This window comes from Onychostoma macrolepis, chromosome 09 (assembly GCF_012432095.1).
Source record: "Onychostoma macrolepis isolate SWU-2019 chromosome 09, ASM1243209v1, whole genome shotgun sequence".
Classification (NCBI taxonomy): domain Eukaryota; kingdom Metazoa; phylum Chordata; class Actinopteri; order Cypriniformes; family Cyprinidae; genus Onychostoma; species Onychostoma macrolepis.
The window spans coordinates 21,145,500-21,167,471 of record NC_081163.1 but is presented as its reverse complement, the minus strand read 5'-3'; the positions used below and the strand labels follow the sequence as shown (position 1 = coordinate 21,167,471).

Here is a 21,972-nt window from a genome sequence, read left to right as displayed (position 1 = left end):
ATAGAAACCTCACTCATTTTTTAAACTAAATGATTAATAGAGGGTTTAAAAGGCAAACTGTCATCTAGAATATTACTAAAATATGTAAAGGTGGGCAAAAAGTGAACTGTATTAAACACAGCAGGAGCCCATTAAATATTCTGGGTCCCTCTGTCTTCTATTTGATGAAACGCTCAAAGCTTTGAGTATTGTGACTGATGTGCTCATGTCTCCCAGTGTTGAAACACAGACGGTGTGATCTACATCTTCTGCGCTGCTCTGCTGAGCTCTTTGTTTTGATAGACTGTCTGAATTGGCCACCGTGGTGCTGATGATCAATGTCGACTCTCAGAGGTCAGGGAGGCAGAGGAGATTCACTCTGTCTCTTCTTAGCTAATGAGGTGGAGTGCCTTAAACAGATCCGAAAGCAGTTTATCAAGTCTTGTGCTTAAAGGCTAAAAAAAAAGAAAAGTGTATTGTGGTAGTAACACGTTATCTTTAAAGTCCCTTTGAGTAACATGTAATATATGGTATTACACATATCAGAGAGATCCAGACCAAGCTTGAGATATTCTAAGACCCAGACAAAAGATCAACAAGTCAATGTCCAAATCCAGACCAAGTCAATTTAAACAGTTGAAGAAAGACTATAGAACAATTTGGATTAATTGGCAGGTTCATTTTCAGAATCCAACAATAAATATACATGATACTAATAAGATCCTTCGTAGAATACCATGGTATAAATACAGCATGACTTCCAAAACGTTATGTAAAAGTGCCATGGTACTTTTTTTGGAGCTACTGAAGTGTGAAGTCAGAAATGTCTAGTATGCTAGACAAAGAGAAATAAAAAAAATTATGTAAAGAACAAAAGAAAAAATGAGATGTGAAGTGTGTTCATCTGTGTTTGACATACATGGCAGGACAGAATAATGTGACATGTCTGTGCTTTTTTCAACTTCACAGCAGACATCTCTGACCCACATGAACCCAAAATCAGACTTAAAAGAACAGAGAGACTCAAAAACAAGCTTTTTAGTCCAACAGTATGCCTCCAACAGACTATTGAACAGCACAAAGATTATAGCACCTATCTATCAATGTATGTGATTGGTGCTGTGTAAGATTTATCTTTGATACAGTGCCCCAAAAAGTATATTTGGACACTTAAGCCACACTTAAAAATATTATTGCATCAGATTAATTAGATTCAAACTCTTTTCTATTTTAATATTATAAAATGTTATTTATTCAGCGAAAGCTGAATTTTTAGCAGCCATTTACTGTAGTCTCCAGTATTGCATGATCCTTCATTCTATGATAATTTGATGCTAATGAACTTACTATTATTATCAATACTGCATGTTATTATCAATATCGTGTGTTTTTTAGATTTGTTTATTTAACGATATTCATAACTGCGTGTGTTCTAATTAGCAATAAATAAATAAATAAATAATAAGTAATTTTAGGGCATTGAGCATTGCATTACCTCGTATTTCCACCGTGTGGCAGTCGTGTTCTTTTAATAATTTAACAAGACGACAAGGAGTGCTTTACCACTAGGTGGAGCCATAGCGTTAGAACTTATGATTCTCTGCTATTTCCGATGTCCCGCACACAGAGAACGTGGACGTGCAGAGCAGCCCTTGTTGTAAGATAAAAGATAACAGCCTTGGCTGAAGGACTGTGATTCACCACTGAGCTATCCCAAGGACAGAAAGAAAGGAAATTAGATATAGCAACAAACAATGAGTGAGTGAGTGAGTGAGAGAGAGAGAGAGAGAGAGAGAGAGAAAGAGAAAGAGAGATTTTTTTTTTTCTTTAAATACATATTTGTTCTATATTTAATGTAAACACTATGCTTTGGCAATACATTGTAACAATTGTCATGTCAATAAAGCACATATTGAATTGAATTGAATTGAGAGAGAGAGAGGAATCTGAGAAAAACATACAAAACCTAAACCCTTCTTAGATATTTTGACCAAAGTGAACAAACTTAGTTTGTCTGAGGCATCTAAAAGAGAAAAAATATGATTTACATCAAAATAGAAGTCCTGTTTATTATTATTAGCCTATTATTATAGGCCAATACAAATATGAATCGTCAGCAAATACCCAGAAGAAATTATGGCAGTTTTGCTTACATTTTTAACTCGTCTTTGTAGAAAAATACGCTTCTTTATGGCATCTGTGCTGTGGTTGACAGTTTTTATATTAAAGTGGAAAGTAACTTTGCACTAAATTTATGCTTGTGATAACAATAAAAGTTCATGTGGATGTATTAAAACTACCCAAAGGCTCTTTGATTCGTAGAAACTGAAAGCTTGTGTAAAATATGCTTTTCACTCAGTTAAACTCTAACATCTACATGTTTTCATCTGCAAGAGAATGTGACATAAAACCTCCAAACCACTGACTTCATATATAATTGATCTTATAATTATTTTAATAAAATTTCATATTCACAGATGTGAGCTTCCAGTAAGTCATCTTTCTGTGGTTCTTTGAGAAATTGGACATTATAAAGCTACCAGCCAAGTGACTGAGTTCAGTGCTTCAACAGACCTGCATTAAACAGAAGTATAGCTACCTTTGAAAGAAAAAAATTCTATATTTCTAACAGATTAGGCTACATATTTATTGTTATGTATCCATTAGATTTCTAACAAATACAAACTCATTCAAAAAACAGCTAATTCAAAGTCAGCCTTCACCTTCAGTCACGAGTTCAACAAGGCCACACAGAGTCTGATGAGTTTTTTTTATCATCTTATATCATACAAATATTATATGTCAACCAGAAAAACAAAATAGCTGTGTTATATTCATAATATGTTCATGTATGACTGAGGTGACAGTTATATTTACAATAAATAGCCTATTTGCAGTTCTGTAGTCTGTTCGTCCTCAGAAGAAGAAGAAGAAAATGTATTAAATGTCATTATTATACACAGCTTTTACAGTCTTAATAGCCTATAAAACATATATTTTCACTCGTGTTTCTTCCCGTCATGTTGACATTTTGTTCCAAACGTGTCTTCCCGTAAAGCAAAAACAAATCACTGATTTCTCCTTATCCACAACAATGTATGGAATACCACAGAATTCCCATCTAGGGGCCGCTGTGTGGTGGGAGGAGCGGAAGTTGAGGAAGTCGTGTAATAGATCGGGGAATGAAGAGACCGTGTTTGTTCCAACGGTGCGCCGCTCCAGAGTTCAGGAAGCGTCAGTAAAACCATCCTGATACTGAACACACACACTCGCTGGCGCGCACTTATCAGGACTGTGACTCGGGACTGGATCAGGACACTTCTGCATTATGCATTCGGACTGCAGGCTGCTGGGATGGACGCGTCGGTAATGGTGGGCAGAGGGACCGGAGGGGCTGCGGTCTTCATCCTGATCGGCTTCATCTTACTCCTCGGTGCCAGAAGCTCGCGGGCGCAGAAGGGTACGTGATCTTCAGAGGGGGTTAAAGTTTTAGGAGTTGCTAAACTTCTCCTAAACTGCTTCACCACCCTTGGGTTTAGGACTGATTGCGGTTTCACAACAAACTCTTGGGGTGGTGTGGTGTGGTGTGGTGTAGCGGTTAAAGAGCCAGACTGGCAATTGAAAGTTTGTTGGCTCAAATCCGGGCTCGGTTCATTACATCCCACATCGTTTGTTTGACCAGGACACCAGTAACTAACTAACTAATACACGTAGCTAGAGCTGAACCTGTAATTAGTTCACTGGGTAAACAGCTCCGCTCAGGAACGGAGTGTGTGTTGTATACTTACATTGTTGCTGTGCTACAGCTGGAGCAACAGAAGTACGTGATGACGCAACGCGCTGCCCCCGCTGCTTTCCCAAATATGTAGTGAGTTCATGTGCTGTCCAGTGTCAAGCTGTTGCATTTAAACAGAGAAACTAACAGCACACTTATTGCAGATATAGTCCTTCTCAAGCAATCTGAGCTTAACACAATACGTAGTTTTACACATAAGGAAACAGCAGTTTTGAGAAATATCATATAAATTATGCACACTCACATGAGGTAAAGACATCACTCACATTAGGCACGACACAGAACGGAGTTGCAAGGACCGTTTTATAATATAAATTTTATCCTCCAAGCAAATAATAAAAGTTCCAGTATCATTGTTATATGGGCATGTTGTCACAAAAGGTTTAAGTTCAAGTGTCATTATTCTTGGGCAGTAATGATGGAAATTTTCAACAACAACAAAAAAATTGTAGTCGAGACTTTCAGGTATTTGTTTATACAGAAACTGGATTCTAAGTTTATACCTACCTTGAGAAATGTAGTCAGGAAAACATGTGACAACTAGCCTCAGTTGTCTGAAATAGTCTTCGGTGTGACTTCATCTTTCAGAAATCATTCTAATATCCTGATTTGGTGCTTGAGAAACCATTTTTATTATAATCAATTAACCTTAAAAACAGTTATGCTGCTTAATTTTTTAAGAAATTGTGATCATTTCAGAATAGAACGTTCACAAGCACAGCATTGAAATAGAAATCTTTTTGTAACATTATAAATGTCTTTGCTGATCAGTTTACCGCATCCTTGCTGAATAAAAGAGAAATTCATTCATGAGAGAAATTCAGTGAAACGAGTGAAAACTAACACCAGTTTCTCATACCGAATGTTATCTGAAATAGTTGACAATACTTTATGTGCATAAAACTTTGGAAATGTAAGGTTTGTGTGGGTGTAGTAAAGCTAGGGGAAACATTGAGACTAGAGGTGTGTGTGTGTGTGTGTGTGGATGGGGCTGTTGTTTTTGCTCCGGGGGTCTGAATATTGTCCAGCAAGGATTACGTAACAACAGCGCAAGCTGAGTTTCATTCGGTGTGTAAACGCGTGACAGGCAGCGCAAGCAGCTGCAATGCAATGCGATCTCATCTCATCTCATCTCATCTCTCTCTCTCTCTCTCTCTCTCTCTCTTTCTCCTCCTCCAAAGATTCAACAAGGAGCTCTTTTGCACAACTTTCAAGCAAAACATTATTTCACCAAATGAAATTTTAGTTTTAAGTGACAAAACATTCTGTGCATAATTAAGACAAAATTTGGGCACTTTGTTTATGAAACCTTAGTGCTGGGGTTCTCAACTCTGGCCCTTGAGGTCCATTTTCCAGTTTAGATGCAACTCTAATCAAACACAACTGAACAAGCTAATCAAGGTCTTCAGGATCACTAGAAAGTTACAGGCATGTGAGTTTGGTCAAGATTGGAGATCATCTCTGCAGGAAAGTGGACCTCGAGGGTCAGAGTTTAGAATCCCTGCCTTAGTGGGTCATGCAATTATCATCAAATTATGTTGATTGTACCGCATCCAGATTAGACTGTACTTTCCAGTAAACTAACAAAGAATTCCATGCTGTTATCTTGTTAAATGTATGATCACTTCTGAATGTTTTTCAGGGGACGGCTGTGGACACACAGTGCTGGGTGTGGGCAGTGGGAGCCTGGCGTCTCTGGGGTACCCTCTGTCCTATCCCTCAAACTCTGTGTGTGAATGGGAGATCAGCGTGACCACCGGACACACAATCCTTGTGCGCATTGCGGATCTTGACATAGACACAAACAACTGCCAAGTTTCTTACTTGCGATTCTATAATGGCCACGGACCAGGGCGAATGGAAATTGGTGAGAAACACTTCTGAACACAATGTGCATTTGTTGGGTTTTTTTTTCTAGTCTTCGGTCACATTTGTACTTCTAATATAAATTGAGGAAAAGCTACTTTAAGTAGCTAAGTTTTTCTTTTCAAAACTTTTGTAATCTATAGCCTTATTTATACCTGGTATTAATAAAATTTGTTGTCCAAAAGTTGCCAAAAACTGTGAAAAGTGAAAGTCACTATACTGCAGTGTTGAATTGAATGAAATGTCTTTATTGTCATTGTATGAGAGCAGTTATTATCCCTTATACAATACCGTAAAAACTATAAATAATTTCAAATTAAAAATAAGAGTAACAAACATTATGAAATTTTTGAGCAATTCACAGATTTCACACTGGCAATTACCTTAATGTAATAATAACAATAAAGTAAATATATGTTGTTTACTTGTATATATGTCACAATGAGAAGATGAGACATTGCAATTTCTGTTTTATGCTGACTATAATACCAGGTGTAAACAGGGTCGATGTAATGGCAGCAAAACCACCCACTAATGTACAGAGTGCTATGAGTAAATGGAAACGAATTTAAAATGATTTCCATTTCTCTTTCTGCAGTGAAGTTTTGTGGAGGGAAAGAATGGAGAGACGCTGTCATACAGTCGGAGGGGCATCAGGTCACAGTGCAGTTCATGAGTGGACCACACAACAACGGTCGTGGCCTCTTCCTCTCCTACACCAAAAGTCAGCACACAGGTAAGCAGTCAAGAAACACTTCTCACTATTATCAGAGTTGAAAACAGCCGTTTAATTAATTTATTTTTTTTGTGGAATCTGTGAATGGAAAGTTCAAAAGAACAGCATCTGTGACATTATAAATGTCTTTATAAATGTCACTTTTGATCAATTTAACACATCCTTCCTGAACAAAAGTATTGATTTCACGGAACAACTTTTAAACAGTCGTGTACTAATTGTCCTGTATGTGTGAAAGCTCGTGTTTGTATGAATTAGTGTTGAAGCAGGCTTGGATGTGTCTCAAGATGCATAAAGGAGCTGCTATGACAACTGTGTGTGTTTGTTCAGATGAGACTGAGGGACGACGTGAACCTGATTACAAAGATTATTTCAGAAGTTTGTTTCTGACTATAAGGGTGTTAGGGTTTTTCCTGGTTCCAGGGTGCGTCCAGAGAGCTTATGCATGACAGGCAGTTAATTTAACAGATGAGTCAATAGTTTAAATTCATTTAAAATGAGAGGAAATTATGTAATAGCTGTTGTTTCTTGTGTCATACAGTACAAAGATGTCACAGAGTTCAAAATGCATCTAAGCAACTGGATATTTCCCACTTTCTTGGAAATGTTAACGCTTTCCTGTGTGAAAGTTCCATGTTGCTAGAGGGTTGTGGGCTATTGCTAGGTGATCCCTTATTGACCAAATCTATATTCTTGTCCCAAGTTGTAGCTCGGGCCACTCCTTCAATGTCTGTTGGATTTACATTGCAAGTCAGATTGCTTAGAAGGTCAAGTCAAGGTTATTTACAGCACTTTCAACCAGCTTTACAGTAAAAATCAGTGTGACTATTTCAAAAATAACTTGAAGTTTATTAATAATAGCAATTAAGTACTAGCATACCTGTGCTAAATACGCTGCATGATCAAAAATGATCATCCATGTCCATAACATAAACGTGGCTTTGTTAAATACTTAGAGACGCCTAAAGTATACTTCAGTTTTGACACTTATGAATGCATACGTGTGTTCATGGCGTTTAAAAGTAGCATAATTACAAGGTTACAGCTTGTAAAAAGTGTTCACATCCTTGTGAACTTGAATTTTCTCTGAAAGCTTGTATCACCTGACCTCTGCATCACTGTGTAGTAACACTTAAAATGACAGCATCTTCAACAGTAAAATGTAGTTAAGCAGTTATTTTGTGATATATCTGTTAAATAATTCATATAATTGACTGTCAAATGTTTTAATAATGCAAAAGTAACCAAAAGACTTACAGTACAGTTTAATGTAGCGAGTCCAGAGTTCGAAAACTATCTAATGTCCCTCTAAATAAACTACAAGTTTATTATTAATACATTTGCATTTCTTTTTTAGTTGTAGTTATGTCTGGTTACTCAAATGACATGGTTTCTTACATAGATTTAAATTACATAGATTTTCCATTTCTTTTTCTACTGTGAAACTAACATGAAAAATGTATCTGCGTGCATATAATATAGCTGCTCGTGTCTGGTGTAGACACGGTGTTAGAGGTTTGTTCAAATTACTAGTTCTAATGCCCAAATCATAAGAAAAAGTACTAGTTATTTTTGTAATAATGTCAAATGCTGCAGGAAAGTTTCAAACTGCAGTGTAAGCACATTTGTGAAGGTGCTCTGTACAGCATGGCACATCCTGAGCCTCCAAATCTGTGGAATCACAGCTGTGCACTTCTGTGTTTGATGTGTCTTAACAATGACATTTGGCCTTTGACCTCTGGAGCAGTCTGAGGTCAGGAGTTCACTCTGCCATGTGGGAGCTACACCTGTTTACCCCAGTACTGCGAGACTGTGTGTGTGTGTGTGTGTGTGTGTGTGTGTGTGTGAGAGAGAGATCATATTTCCCATGAGTCAGGAAAGAGACAGATGAATCCATGCTGTGGGTGTGAGTAATGGGTACAATAACACCACAAAATACCTTGAACCAGAAATGCGCACACACGGTCATACACATTCCAGCATTGCGGCAGGAAGTTTTGCACGGGTGAGCACCACTCACATTTGCTAAGGGAAAAAGTAACGGATGTAAATCTAGTTGGTATTGATCTGTTCATTCAGATGGAGGCTTTTATCCACAAAAATGAAACGCAATACACCAGTCTGTTACACCACTTATTGAATGGCCAGTGCGCATAAAACACACACACACACACACACACATACATGCCTGGGTATTATCTTTGTGGGGAAGGATGAAGTTAATCAATAGTGTCACCATGGCAACCATCAGATGTGCTGCTTTATCTGACAGAGGTAAATATATTTCAAGAGGGTTCAAAGAAAATGTGTGTCTCTTTTCTCATCCTTCAGACCTCATCACCTGTCTGGAAAAAGGAGAGCACTTCAGTGAAGCAGAGTTCAGGTACTCACATTTACAGCTGTCGGGGGTGTGTGTTTTCATGTTCTTGAGTATATGTGTGTCTGTGTGTCATATTCCCGTCCTGCATTTGCAGTAAATTCTGTCCTGCTGGATGTCTGACTGATTTCGGAGAGGTTTCGGGAACCATACCGCATGGCTACAGAGATGTAAGTATGCCACTATTGAGTGGATGTTAGATTGAAGCATTAGTTTAGTCATAAATGAAAAGTCTGTTATTATTCACTCACCCTCATGTTGTTTCAAACTTTATATGACTTTATTTAAAGAATGCTAAAGGAGACATTGTTACTAATGCGTTAAGTTCAAGGTATGCTTTGGTTTTTATGCAAATGTTAGTGTATAAATTTCTAAATAGAATTCGAAATTAGAATTAACGTGTCCCAAATTGTAGTATGTTGACATGAGTTATGCCAAAGGTCCCAAGTGACATTCTAAGGGATAATATTCCTCACAACTCATTCTGTGTTGGACGAGGATTTATTTAGAGCTACAAACATGAATAATAAAAGAATGAAAGAATATACAAACATGGTGCATAATAGTGGTTTGAGTGATTAATACTTTAGTTGCTCTATTCCATGCAGTTACATTGAAGCTTCAAAAACGAAGCAAAAGCATCTTAAAAGTGGTCAGTATGACTTGTATATTTCAAGTCTTTTTACCCTGTACGAAGAATCTGACTGGCATTTAAGTCGTTATTCACTGATTATCTTCTTCTCCAGTGAGCTCTCAACTTGAGAACCACTGTGACCACATTGAGATCACTGAAAAGATCTAACTCGGACAAACCAGACACCGCTCAGGGACACAAGAAATGCGGGCGCTGTTGCTTCTGCATTATATGATTTGTTTATCCTCTTTAACTGCGGTGATTCAGCTCTTCAAAGAAAAATATTCTCTTAGGGCTTCATGTTTGAAATTTCCATCTGAAGTCTTTACATTCTAAAGAAATGTTTATAAAAACTGTCCTTCATTCCGTAAGGAGTATGTGTTGATGTAATACAAGAGAAGAGGCATTCACTTAGAAATCATTTTTTTCAATGAATTGCATCTTTTTAGAAAGTTGGTTATTAAGAAACAAAGAAAACTGTCAGGCTCTTGAAATTGCACAGGTTCACAAATAAATGATTATATCACACAGCTATCATATTTTTAATACGTGTTGTTTAACTGTTTGGTTGTGTTTTCAAAGTGTGTACGTGCATCAACTAATGTTTTTACTAGTACTGTCAAGCGATTAATCGCATCCAAAATAAAAGTTTTTGTTTGCATAATATATGTGTGTGTTCTGTGTATGCTTATTATGTATATATAAATACACACAGTGTATATTTTGAAAATATTTACGTCTATACATATATATATATATATATATATATATATATTAATGTAATTTATATTATAAATAAAAATATTTAATGTATAAAAGAACATTTTTCTAAAATATATACATGCATGTGTGTGTATTTGTATATACATAATAAATATACACAGTACACACACATATATTATGTAAACAAAAACTTTTATTTTGGATGCGTTTCACAGTACTAGTTTTTACGGATTAAGGTATGGGTCAAAATGATAGTCCATGGTGATGAAAAGCATGTCACAGATGCTGTCCGCTGTACATTTCTTTTAACGCGTCCGCACGCTGTCTTAGCTATACATTAGGTCATTGCTGATGACCTCATTACTGCTTTAATGCTTCCTGCTTAATTTAAAACTTTGGATGATTTCATTTTGTCTGTTTGAACACAATAGGCTGTTGTCTTAAAGTTCCAAACTTTAGGGTGTATGAATATGAGTTTGAGGGAAAGACAGAGCGTGAAGCAGACGTTCTTCTGAAGTTGAGTCATTGTAAATGATTCTGCGTGTCAGTTTTAGAGCTCTTGGTCTCCTAGGGGTGTGTTGGTATGCGTGTCTGTGTGTTTGGATGTATGTGTGCGTGTTTTTATGTGTGTATGACAGCGTGTTTCTCTGGGAGATGTTAGATCAGGTTTGGCTGAATGGTTTTCTAATGCAGACCAGCTGACAACAGTCTTGTTTCTCAGCTCAGATACACCCTCAGAATTAGTGTGGGGCCCATATGACGCCTTTATATGAATGTGTGTGTGCACGCGTTTTTTGTGGCAAGAGCGGTGTTTTATTTTGCCCAGAGGAAGTGGTGTATGTTTGCGGTGTCGTTGTGTGTGGGTGTTGAGAGTTCGCCTAGTGTGTGTGGGTGTTGAGAGTTTGTCTAGTGCTTGTGGTCTCTTTTTGGTTTGGAGTCCCAACTGTGTGTGTATGTTTAATCAGAACTGTCATTTTTTCTTTTTAAACTAGCAATTTTACTATTATTCCAGTGTTGGGCAGCAAGTGGCTCTGGCCATGTACACATTGCAGTTAGATGTGGTTGTTATTTTCTCCTGAGTCCTTCTGGGAAGTTCCTACTTACGAGTTTGGAAGTCGTGATTTCAGCATGATGTGCATTCGAGTGCCACCGCAAATATAAGCGCACCGTAAAACACGCATCTGTGGATCAGATTGTTTAAAACTTGTTTATTAGGACTGTTTTTCTTGCTGACAGGCTTATAAGACTGATTTAAATGCATCTGATTATATTGCTTTCACATGCACAGAAGACGTTTCTGTTGTAAACATAATCTTGGTTTGTTTATTTGATTAATTGTGCAGCTCTTGGACACATTAGGGAACTTATTAAGAAAGACAAGGAGCTTTTTAAGGCCCTAATTCAACAAAATAGAGGGTAGGATGCACATTAGGTGTGTAAATGATACTTGCGTTTCGTTCTTTATGTGCTGCCACGGCAGATGGCAAATGTGGTACATTTCCTGTCACCTCATAAACTGCTAAATGAGTTGTATTTTCTGGCAAGCTTTATCGCTATTCTTCATGAGTAGTCCACAGAATGCATGCAGAATAGCATTGTATAGTCAACATTCACAATTGAAAATGAACCAAAACCAAGTTGCATCTGATTCTTTTAGCGGACGCAAACAGATTTGGTTATTTATTTGAATGACAACTGAATTCACTAAGAATTCACAGCCAATTTTTCAGTTGGTTAAAAAAAGGTTCAAAAGTAGAGCAGAAAAAAGGCAGAAGCATATCAGTCATCATTTTCTCACCCTTGAGTCAAACGTAACCTGCATGACCTACTCTCTCCTCAGAAAAAAAGATGATATTTTTGAAAAAGTGTATACAATTTTTTTTTCTTTTTGGACCCTTTTGACATTCGATATATTCTAGACATTTTTGTTCCACATGCAGCAGAAATAAAGTCATACAGGTTTGGAGCAACATGAGGGTGATTAAAGGATGACCGTTTTGGCTGAATTGTCCCTTTAATGAGCAAATTAAATGGTGGACGTCTGTCAGCTGTAGTTTACCAAGAATTACAGGATAATAATAATACATTTCTGGTAGCTAATGTTAGTTTCTTGAAAAACAACTCATGTTGCTATGGTTATCACTATATCCTGAGTGACTGTACACGACACTAAAAGATCATTTAAGAGATTCATTCCCACAAATAAACTACCATTCAGTAAGATTTTTTAAAACAAGTCTCTTATGCTTACCAAGGCTGCAGTTAATTACAGGGCCAATTACTAATTCAATTTGTGAAAACAATTGTGCTGTTTTTTTTTTTTGTTTTTTTTTTTGCTTTTTGGAAAAAAGGCACTTATTTAAAATAGAAATTTTCTGTAACATTACTGATATCTAATGTGCCCTTGCTGAATAAAAGTATACATTTTTTATTTATTTTATTTTTAATACTTAATCTTACTGAGCCCAAACTTTGGAATAGTGTTGTAGACCCATTTGTGTTTCCCGAAAATTTGCAATGTGCATGTGGCCTGTGAGAACTCTATGTGTGTGTCCGTCTCAGTCTAAACCCTGGAAGAATTTAGTCTAATGAATCATCCATCATTCTTTATCACAGTGGCATAAATGATACCACTGCAATTCTGCTTCAAGGATGTGACCTCATCATGCCAAGTCACAGCTTGTGGGTTTTAGGTGAGTGAGTCAGTGTCAGCTGTCTTAATGTCTCACGTCTCACGTCTCTTTCTGCAGTCTTCTCCTCTCTGTCTGGCCGGTGTTCATGCGGGTGTGGTCTCCAACACTCTGGGGGGGCAAATCAGTGTGGTCAGCAGCAAAGGCATCCCACACTACGAAAGCTCACTGGCCAACAATGTGACATCTGTGCCGTGAGTAACCCATTTGCATTCTTGCTTGCTTTCTTCATGGGAAAATCTATTTCATTTGATTACAGGGCTTGCAAGGCAGTGCAGTATTGAAATTCCTCTTAAATTCCTCTTTTCTGCAAAATTAATTGCATTTAACTGTGTAATGCAGTGGTTTTCCAATTTTTTTTTTTTTGCCAAGAACCCTCCAAATATTGCAAGGAGAACCCCCTTTCTACAATATCTATCTGTCTGTCTGTATGTCTATCTATCTCTGTGTGTGTGGGGGTATTTTTTAAAATGTATATTATTTTTTATAAAAAATTTTTTAATTAAATGTTATTAGGAAGGTTGACAGCGTATCAGAAATTTTAAATATATATTTTTATATCTATATTTTGTCATACATACTATTTTTTAGCAAGTATGGAATTAGTCTAATTGCAAGCTTTCCAACAAGTAAAAACCATCTCTATTTTTCTTGAACTTGTAATTACAAGTTGGAAAGTAAATTTTATCAAAGCTTTGACTTAAATATATTATAGTTATTATAGTTGTTTTTTTGTTCTTCAGTATTTGGCAAGAGCGTACAGAGGTGAATTAATGTAGTGAATTAAGTACTGTCATAAACAACAAAGCAGCACATGGATCTGTCTTTTCATTATGAATTGTGTGTTGCCATAGAAACGAATACTTTCTGAGTCAGAGGACCTGAACTGCTCTAAATTGTCATCTGGTAATTATGGTAATTCCGACATGACGTGAACACAGCTTAAGCAACAGCTTAACATTTGCATACTGGATGCATTTATTTGCAGCCATCTATGATTGTCTACACCGTGAAGATGATCTTGCATTGTGTGATGATTCTCATGCACAGCTGGTGGAAAACTAGATGCATGCTGTGTGCAAAACATCTCAGAATTTCAGTTACTCAGAATCAAAGCCCAAAACTTATTAAAGCATTTTGCTGCCTTGCAAGCACTGGTATTTCATTCTGGAAATGCAAATCTAGTTAGATTTGATTCCGCTCTTTGGTTGAGTTTTTTTTCTTCTTCTATGTAATAAACTGATTGATTGGTAGACAGAATGATAGCTCTGCATCTCTCTCCCTATTACAGTGGAAATCTCTCCCCAAGCCTCTTTACTTTCAAGACTAGTGGTGAGTGAATCAGTAATGCATCAGACTTGTCTGTTGTGTAGTATATTATAGAATGATTTTTGTCCAAAGTGTTAGAACAATCTGTTAAAATAACTTGAAGATTTAATAAAGACATTTCTACAGAAATGTCCAGCACCTTGATGATCTAATAATAGAAGCTTTCATTTTCTCTCTTTCAAGGTTGCTATGGCACTTTGGGTTTGGAGTCGGGGGTGGTCAGTGACTCTCAGATCACAGCCTCCTCAGAGTGGGAATGGGGCGGTCACGGAAAGGAGCCCACTGTCTGGGGCCCCACAGGGGCTCGCCTCAAAACACCAGGACGTCCGTGGGCAGCAGCCAACAGCGACACAAAAGAATGGATTCAAGTGGACTTAAAGAAGGAGAAAAAAATAACAGGTAGAGTTTGTGTGTGAGAGAGAAAGAAGGATCAGTGTGTTTGCGTCTGTATCTTGATTGGTCAGTCATTCGACTCTGCTTCTCAGGTATTACCACCACTGGCTCCACCCTCCAAGAATATCAGTTTTACGTTTCAGCCTATGAGGTGTTATATAGCCATGATGGACAGCAGTGGAAACCCTATCAAGAAGTTGGATCAGATAAAAATAAGGTATGGAGGATTGTTTGTATCGTGTTTGCCTAGCTCTGCTTAGCTCTGCCTAGCTTAACTTTATAAATGACTGATCTGGAATGCTCTACATTGGAAGCAACCTTTCAAAATAATAATAATTTCAAAAGATAATGTTTGATGTTAACCTGATGCTAAGACGTAGTACCTAAAAATGCAAATATTGGGTAAAGGTTTGGATTCAATTTTATTTTCCAATTTATTTCAAGTATTAAATGAAATCTAGGTTTACAATTTCTTTTGCCCTATCCGAATCCGTGTATTATTAGTTCATTTGTTTTTTGATTTAATATTGAAAGTAGAAAAATGAGAAAAAGTTTTTTAAATTTTTCAAAAAAACGAGAATTCAGCTTAAATTTAGAAATCGAATATTTATTCGCTGTTTATTCATTTTTCTTCCCCTGAACTAAAAACGAAAATTTTAAAGTTTTTCGTTTTTTGGAACATTCAAAAACGCATGAACGAATGATACACGGATTTATCCGCCATCTTTTTTTTTCTTTTTTTTCCTGAAATTTTATTTTATGCATTTATATTCTATGCAATTTTATAAAATTTTATTTATCGCAACTGATTTAGGCCAAAACAAGACATCTTGAAAGGCACCATACATTGACTAGCATATCCAGCTCTGTAGGTTTTGAAGCAGAGCATATGTTTTGTTGTCTGTTGTTCTTTTGTGTTTGGTGGGTATTTGGCGGTGGTATTGGAACTGCTGCAGAATGACATCACGGTTTGTATATTTCCAGGATAAAGGGTTTTACATTTCTGGGGTTTAAGGAGCCTGAAATTAAAGTGCACTCTGTGGTCATTAATAATGAATGTCCATCGACTGTCAGGGAGCTTAACGAGAAGTGCATTGATTAGGCGTAAATAAGATGGACCTGAGGCCAAATGTTCTTTGTTGCCAAGGCAATGTGTCCTTGTGTCTCTGTAACAGATTTTCCAAGGCAACACCAACTATCTCCAGGAAGTGCGGAACAACTTTATTCCTCCAATTGAAGCACGCTTCATCCGAATATGTCCCTTGCAGTGGCACCAGAGGATCGCCCTTAAAATGGAGCTACTGGGCTGCCAACCTCATGCAGGTGAGACTAATCAGAGAATTCGGACTCTGATTCGGCTAATTAGCTATGCTAAGCTTGATTGGATCTCTTTCTGTTGGTTAGCGAGGCCAAGAATCTTCCATCCAGCCCCTCCTCCCCCTCGCAAAAAAAGCACAGTGCCCCCCCTACAGGAGAGGACAACACACACACCCAACATTCGAAACACTACTATGCCTCCGCACTCTCATGATGGTAAGAACATACTTCATTCAGTTATTTAGCATATGAGCTTTGTTATAAACCTTAGTGAGCTGCCTTCCTGTCTATGTAGGCATCTACTTTCTTAAGGGCCATTCATTCACACAGATTGCACTTTTTTGTTTAAAAATGCAGAGCAATGGAATGACAAAAATCTCATGGCCTAGAGATTTTTTTTTTTTAAGTTAAACTACTTTTAACTTGACCACAGGGTTATTAGAATCCTGTCATAAGCAAGCAGTGAATGCAGTGGTCAAGCACTTCTGTCTTGCACGTTTACATAAAAAACAGTGAAAAAGCAGTGCACTGGAAGGCAAAATCATATTCTGTGTGAACGGCCCCTCAGGCAGCATTGTTTGTGAAATGCAACCTCATAAATTACTTATTTTAAGATGTTTTATGTAGGCAGCAAACTCTCTTTTCATTTGATTCTCATATGAAGTGCACTCATTTAGGATTTCCTGTTGATTCTAGTTGATTCTCATTTTAGCATGTTGCTAAGTTAACAATTATTATAAAAATTGGGTGAAATAGCCAAATTTTATTTAGTTTAATCCATCTTTCATTACTGTTTAGTACTGAATACAGTATGTATTATTATTAGTAGTAGTATTATTTGCAGCATTTTGAATTTAGTGTTTAATTTTTTTATTTATTTAGACAAAACAGTATTAATTGACACTAGATTAATGTTATCAATGTGTTGTGTAAATGTGACAGAGGTGGCGCTGGTGGCAGTGTTGGTTCCAGTATTGGTGGTTGTTCTGACAACGCCTGTGTTAGTCATGGTGTGCTCGTGGCTGTGGAAGAACAGGTCAGTAAAAACATTTCGATATCTCAACAAATTATTTTATCTAAATAGTTGAAAAAATCACCAATAGATCATTACGCTATAATACAGTAGTCAACATTTGAAGTGGATCAAAAAAGTTCATCAAAATTGCCCTAAGACAAGAACTGGTATTGTTTTGGTTTTACAACAACTTTAATGAAAGGTTTTGATCCACTTCAAAAGTTGACTACTGTATTTTAGCCTAATATTAAAACCATGTTAATCATGAAAATTTAAACTAAAGGTCCTTGCACACAGAGTCTGAAATTTTTGTATGTGTTTTTTTTTTTTCGTATTCGTCATCCTTTCCTATCAAAATGCTTGGAACAGATGCAAAAACGCAGAAAATCGAACCTGGTCCGAATTGTATTTTATGACGGACGAAAGTTTTGGAGGCAGTGTGTAAAAGTGATTGACACAACTTGAGGTCATATTTATTTTTTAACGTCCGAAAATTTCAGATGAGGATTTCAGACTCAGTGTGCAAAGACCTTTAATGCAAATAGGTTTAAAGGACAAGCCATTGGAGATGATAAATTATGTTCACCATCTGTATTCAAACCTACAGAAAAAGCCCAGAGGTGACTTATGACCTTCCACACTGGGAGCGCACAGGTGCGTCTGTTGTCAGTTGTTTACTCTTTTGCATTTCCTCCTACATAAATTATTAAATGTGCGTGAATCTGTGCTTTAGTGTGGTGGAAGAGTATGAAACAGTTGCTGCCCTCTAAGTTGGATGGAGAAGACTGTGTTCGTTACAGTTCCACGGCAAGAGTGGACCACCAGAGACCCCAGGTGGAGCCTGCAGGTACACATACAAACAAACTGTTCAAATTAGTTTTATGTTCTCCAACAAACACTTGAACAATCTATTTTCTGCCTTTCCTATCTGTGTAGAATACGCCCAACCACTTGTCACCGGTACTATGGCCTCTCTTGGACAAAGGTCAACGTTTAAGCCCGAAGAAGCTGATGTCCCTGAGTATGATGCTCCTATTCCCCCTGAACATTACCATGCTTACGCTGAGCCCCTTCCTGCATCTGGCATTGAATACGCCACGCCAATCATGATTGACAGGGCTAACCACCTATCAGGAGGCACTCTACCATTCAGGGGGCGTGGTTTAGTGGCTCGGACAGACAGCAGCCAATCAGCAAGCTCAGCCTATGACACACCCAAGAGCACATCTGATCAAGCCACACCCACAGAGGGACAGTTGTACCAAGTGCCACAGAATACCCACAATGCACCGTGTCAGAAAAAAGACTGACCAATCGCAGAAGAGCGGACCCTTTTGGAAGCCCACGGCTGAACACTACCTTTCCCAGAAATCTGCAGATCAGATCAGTATGTGCCGTCTCAAATTGTATGCCGCGCAAGTCCTATCACTGAAATAACACACAGGAATGTCAGGAGAGAGAGAACAGCAGAGATCTCGTTACACTACTGTGTTTTGTGGGTGTTTTGTGTGTTCATACGTCTAAATGTGTGTGTACGAGTGCATATATGTGACTGTGCTCTGCTATCAAACTGTGAGTCCTTAGATATCTGTGCATTTTTCTGAGAGCGGAGATGTATTCGTCTCGATCGCTCGTTGTAAGGCACATTTTTCCCTTTAGGCAAAGATATTTTCAACAAAACCGCCCTCACGCAGAATAACAAATGATCGCATTTCAAATGAATAGACAAACACTCTCATAACACTGTGATTCACTGTCATTTTGCACTGTTGTATTGTATTCTGCTGTTACATAGGTGCCTTCTTTGTGACATAGCAACACAAGCCTGTGCTGGTTTCTCTAGTTCTGTTCCAAAACCTGGTGAGTTAACTTTCTATCTATACTGCCTACATAAACAGCTGCCTTAAGGCCCTTAACAATGCAGCATACCAACTTATAGGGGTGCACATCTGACATTGGTTTTCTTAGCCAGAGATACAATGTTTTCGATCTGGTTACAGTTTAATAGATTAAGGGCCTGCGATTGATCTATAAATAATACGATATTATGTGCCTGTTTTAATTTTTTTTTTTATTCAACTCACAAATGCAGCCAAAATACAATAATTGAACTCTGAAAATGGCAAATTTTGTATCTTCAACAAAAAAATCAAGTCACCTAATGACAACTCATCATTGGCTTGTGCAATGATTTAAACCATGACAACAGTCAAGAAAGTCTTTCAGTCTTCTGTGCAAATCTAGTGTTCTAAATTCTAAATTAGGTACTCAGTTGTTGAAACAATGTACTGTACTTGTACTGGGGGAAAAAATCTAAAATTCAGTTTATAACAGTCAAACAAGTGTTCTAGTATATCTTATAGATATATAAAAATATATATAATTTTTTTTCCTGTGTTGCATCGATGCACCGTATCATTAGTCACTGACTTAAAGCTTGAATACAAAACTTTTGTCTTGATTTTTGCCCCAATTTACAGTCTGGACAAATCCATGCTAGTTGCTGAAATTCAGTCAGTCTGCAGATTTGAGGTGACTGATTTCACATAAAATCATAATGTACGACGACCACAGACTGCCAGGGATGCCCAGTTTTTCCTTTCTAACCGAAGTTAGTAAATATATGATGCCTAGTGTTTAAAATCTGTTCAGATTTGAAAAGTCCTATAGTCTTATCCAGCTAGTATGTTACTAGCTAATGGTTAGCATGTTGCTAAGCTAACACCTCAGCACCTAAGCACAAAAATACATTTTACAGAAATATTGGGCAAAACTGTCAGTTTTTACGTATATTTAACTAGTTAGACTATAGTTTTCATTATTGAATGACGTGGTTATTTATAATCATCAAAGTATTTGTCTCCACTTGGATGAATTTTTTCACTGAACTCATTGCAATGCAGTCTGCTTTTTGGGGGAGAACATTTGATGCCGTAAAATGCCGTGTTGCTAGGTAGCTCACAAGGTTTTGGAACAGATGATGGTTGTGTGCATTGTTCAGTCAAGTCTGAATAAATTTAAGTAGGATGGACTGACAAACATTTATTCAGCACAGGAACTAGCAAGGCCTTTCTTAAAAATAATGGTACAGCAATGGTGCTGGTGCTGCATTTTCAATTTCCATGGAAAAGTCCTCTGTGCATGACTGAACATAGACATTCATGCCAAATATATTATTAGTCATGCACGTCAAAACCTGTGCCACGCAAAAATCCATTTTATTTTTCCTGCTGATGTGTCTTGTGTTAATACTCCCAAACCACTAACAGGTCGAGTTTAAGCTACCAAGCATGCACTGCTTCCATAGTTACACTGTCCTAATGGATACTTTACCAAATGTGACCCTTTTAGCGGTCAAAGGTTAAAGAGCAAAACACAGGATGCCGACATTCTTGCCTATAACAGGATTCACTCTGTGCCAAGTTCTCTATATATCTTTTTTTTATTGTTGACTTGAAGACCAAACAACCTGATGGATAATCAATCCAAGCATATTATCCATTTGATTTAATGTTATCAGACCAAACATTGCCTCACGCTATGGATTTTGGATACCAGGATGTTGCATGTTCAAAGTCAAAATAGTACACTGTTATGTTTGTCATTTACTACAACATTATAAGTCATATTTCGGTACTTGCATTAGTTTACTGGCTTAAAGCAATGTCCACAGTGGTGGTGCTATGGACATGCCTGTATGTTTCAGTGTCTTTGTGTGTTTAAAAGTGTACCAGATTCAGTTGTGTATGTGCATGTCTGCTTGTAGTTCTTGAAATCTTATAAGAGTTCTATGTAATGTGTTTATGTGCACTGTATCCACAAGCCTGTGTGTGTGTGTGTGTGTGTGTGTTCATGTGTGTCTGCCGTTCACTGTACATCTGTCTCTAAATAATGATTGGTACTGTAGATTGATTGTAAAGAAAAACAATTTTAAAATGTCAAATTGAATTTTATTAAAATAAAATGTAATTACAAAAATCAGGCAGCTGGATTAATTAATAGTTTTGTATCCTAGACTTCAAATTTATTCAGCAGTGCTATTTTTTATTTTTACTCCTTTACTATTCACATTAATATATCAAAATATAAACACACATTATTAATATGACCCAAGCAGCTGAAATCCCAAAGCATATTAACAGATTTGAGCTTCAAAATGTCTTTTTTTTTCAACATCAAAATTTCATTTTAAAATGTATATAAAGATGTCCGCTGAAAATTATATTTTGTACACAAAGACATAAATTATTTTTCAATATTTTAAATACAAACTATATTGAACTTCATTCAAATAGTTTTGCAGTGACAAATTGTTTTTAAAGTACAAATTCCATGTAGTCCCTCAATTAATATATGGATATAATGCACGTGTAATAATTATGAAAATTATAAAACACTTGTCACACTTTGATATGTCATCTACTAAACAAATTTATCATAAACAATTATTAAACAATCATAAACAATTTAGACTGACAAAAGTCCTAAAATGTCCTGCAAGTAGTATTCTAGCGCCTGACTAAGTGACACTGCATTATACCAAACTGACATACTGACAAAAGGGTCACTTTGTAAACTATTTGGCGCATAACAAATACATAGGCCAAGTGTGTAAACTAGTGTATTCTTCTGCAACTTTTAAATGAAAAATACCACGCACTGTTGTGTGTTGTAAATTCAGAATTCAGTAAACACAGGTCAAGATTTCGTAAATTGTCAAAGACGCCCCCTGCTGGCACTTAGGACACATTACTGGTACACTCCTTACTGCATATATTCAGGACATACTTTATGCTGACTATTATGGTTTAATTTATTTTAATAAATGGTTTTTAAACAGTATACAGTTGCTGTTGCCTCATTCGTCGCACTGTAATAGATCAATCAAGTGTGCCCTTTGTCTACTGCACGTTTTACACATTGAAAGTCATATGGGTATGTACTGTAGAAAATAAATTTGCATACTATGCACAATATGCATACAGCATAGATAAATTAGTAGTATGCTATTCCAAACTTAGAATATGTCAAATGTGAGAAAAGACCCCAGTGCAATGATTCAAGACAGCTGGAAATTATAATTATCCATTACTCATTTCCTGTCTGGAAATACAGGC

The 21,972-nt window shown here is 37.0% G+C and overlaps 1 protein-coding gene across 2 annotated transcripts; it reads left to right on the top strand.

The window, feature by feature from the left end:
• The first annotated feature begins 2,585 nt into the window (after positions 1-2,585).
• dcbld2 (discoidin, CUB and LCCL domain containing 2) lies at positions 2,586-21,864 on the top strand. 2 transcript variants are annotated; one of them, XM_058786914.1, is made up of 15 exons: positions 2,594-3,439; positions 5,418-5,642; positions 6,240-6,377; positions 8,709-8,760; positions 8,852-8,924; positions 12,862-12,995; positions 14,093-14,133; positions 14,314-14,529; positions 14,616-14,740; positions 15,699-15,846; positions 15,928-16,056; positions 16,783-16,876; positions 17,463-17,509; positions 17,589-17,702; positions 17,792-21,864. In XM_058786914.1, the coding sequence occupies exons 1-15, from the start codon at positions 3,334-3,336 to the stop codon at positions 18,163-18,165; spliced, it is 2,016 nt and encodes a 671-aa protein (XP_058642897.1). In that variant the 5' UTR covers positions 2,594-3,333; the 3' UTR covers positions 18,166-21,864. The 2 variants fall into 2 exon arrangements, with proteins under 2 accessions (XP_058642896.1, XP_058642897.1); XM_058786913.1 differs by having other exon boundaries at positions 2,586-3,439; positions 15,699-16,056.
• Positions 21,865-21,972: the final 108 nt, after the last annotated feature.

Coding starts and splice junctions, on each gene's coding strand:
- dcbld2 (XM_058786913.1), top strand. CDS start 3,334: ATGGACGCGTCGGTAATGGTGGGCAGAGGGACCGGAGGGGCTGCGGTC. Junction 12,996..14,092: donor AACAATGTGACATCTGTGCC/GTGAGTAACCCA, acceptor TCCCTATTACAG/TGGAAATCTCTCCCCAAGCC. Junction 16,057..16,782: donor GCCTCCGCACTCTCATGATG/GTAAGAACATAC, acceptor TAAATGTGACAG/AGGTGGCGCTGGTGGCAGTG.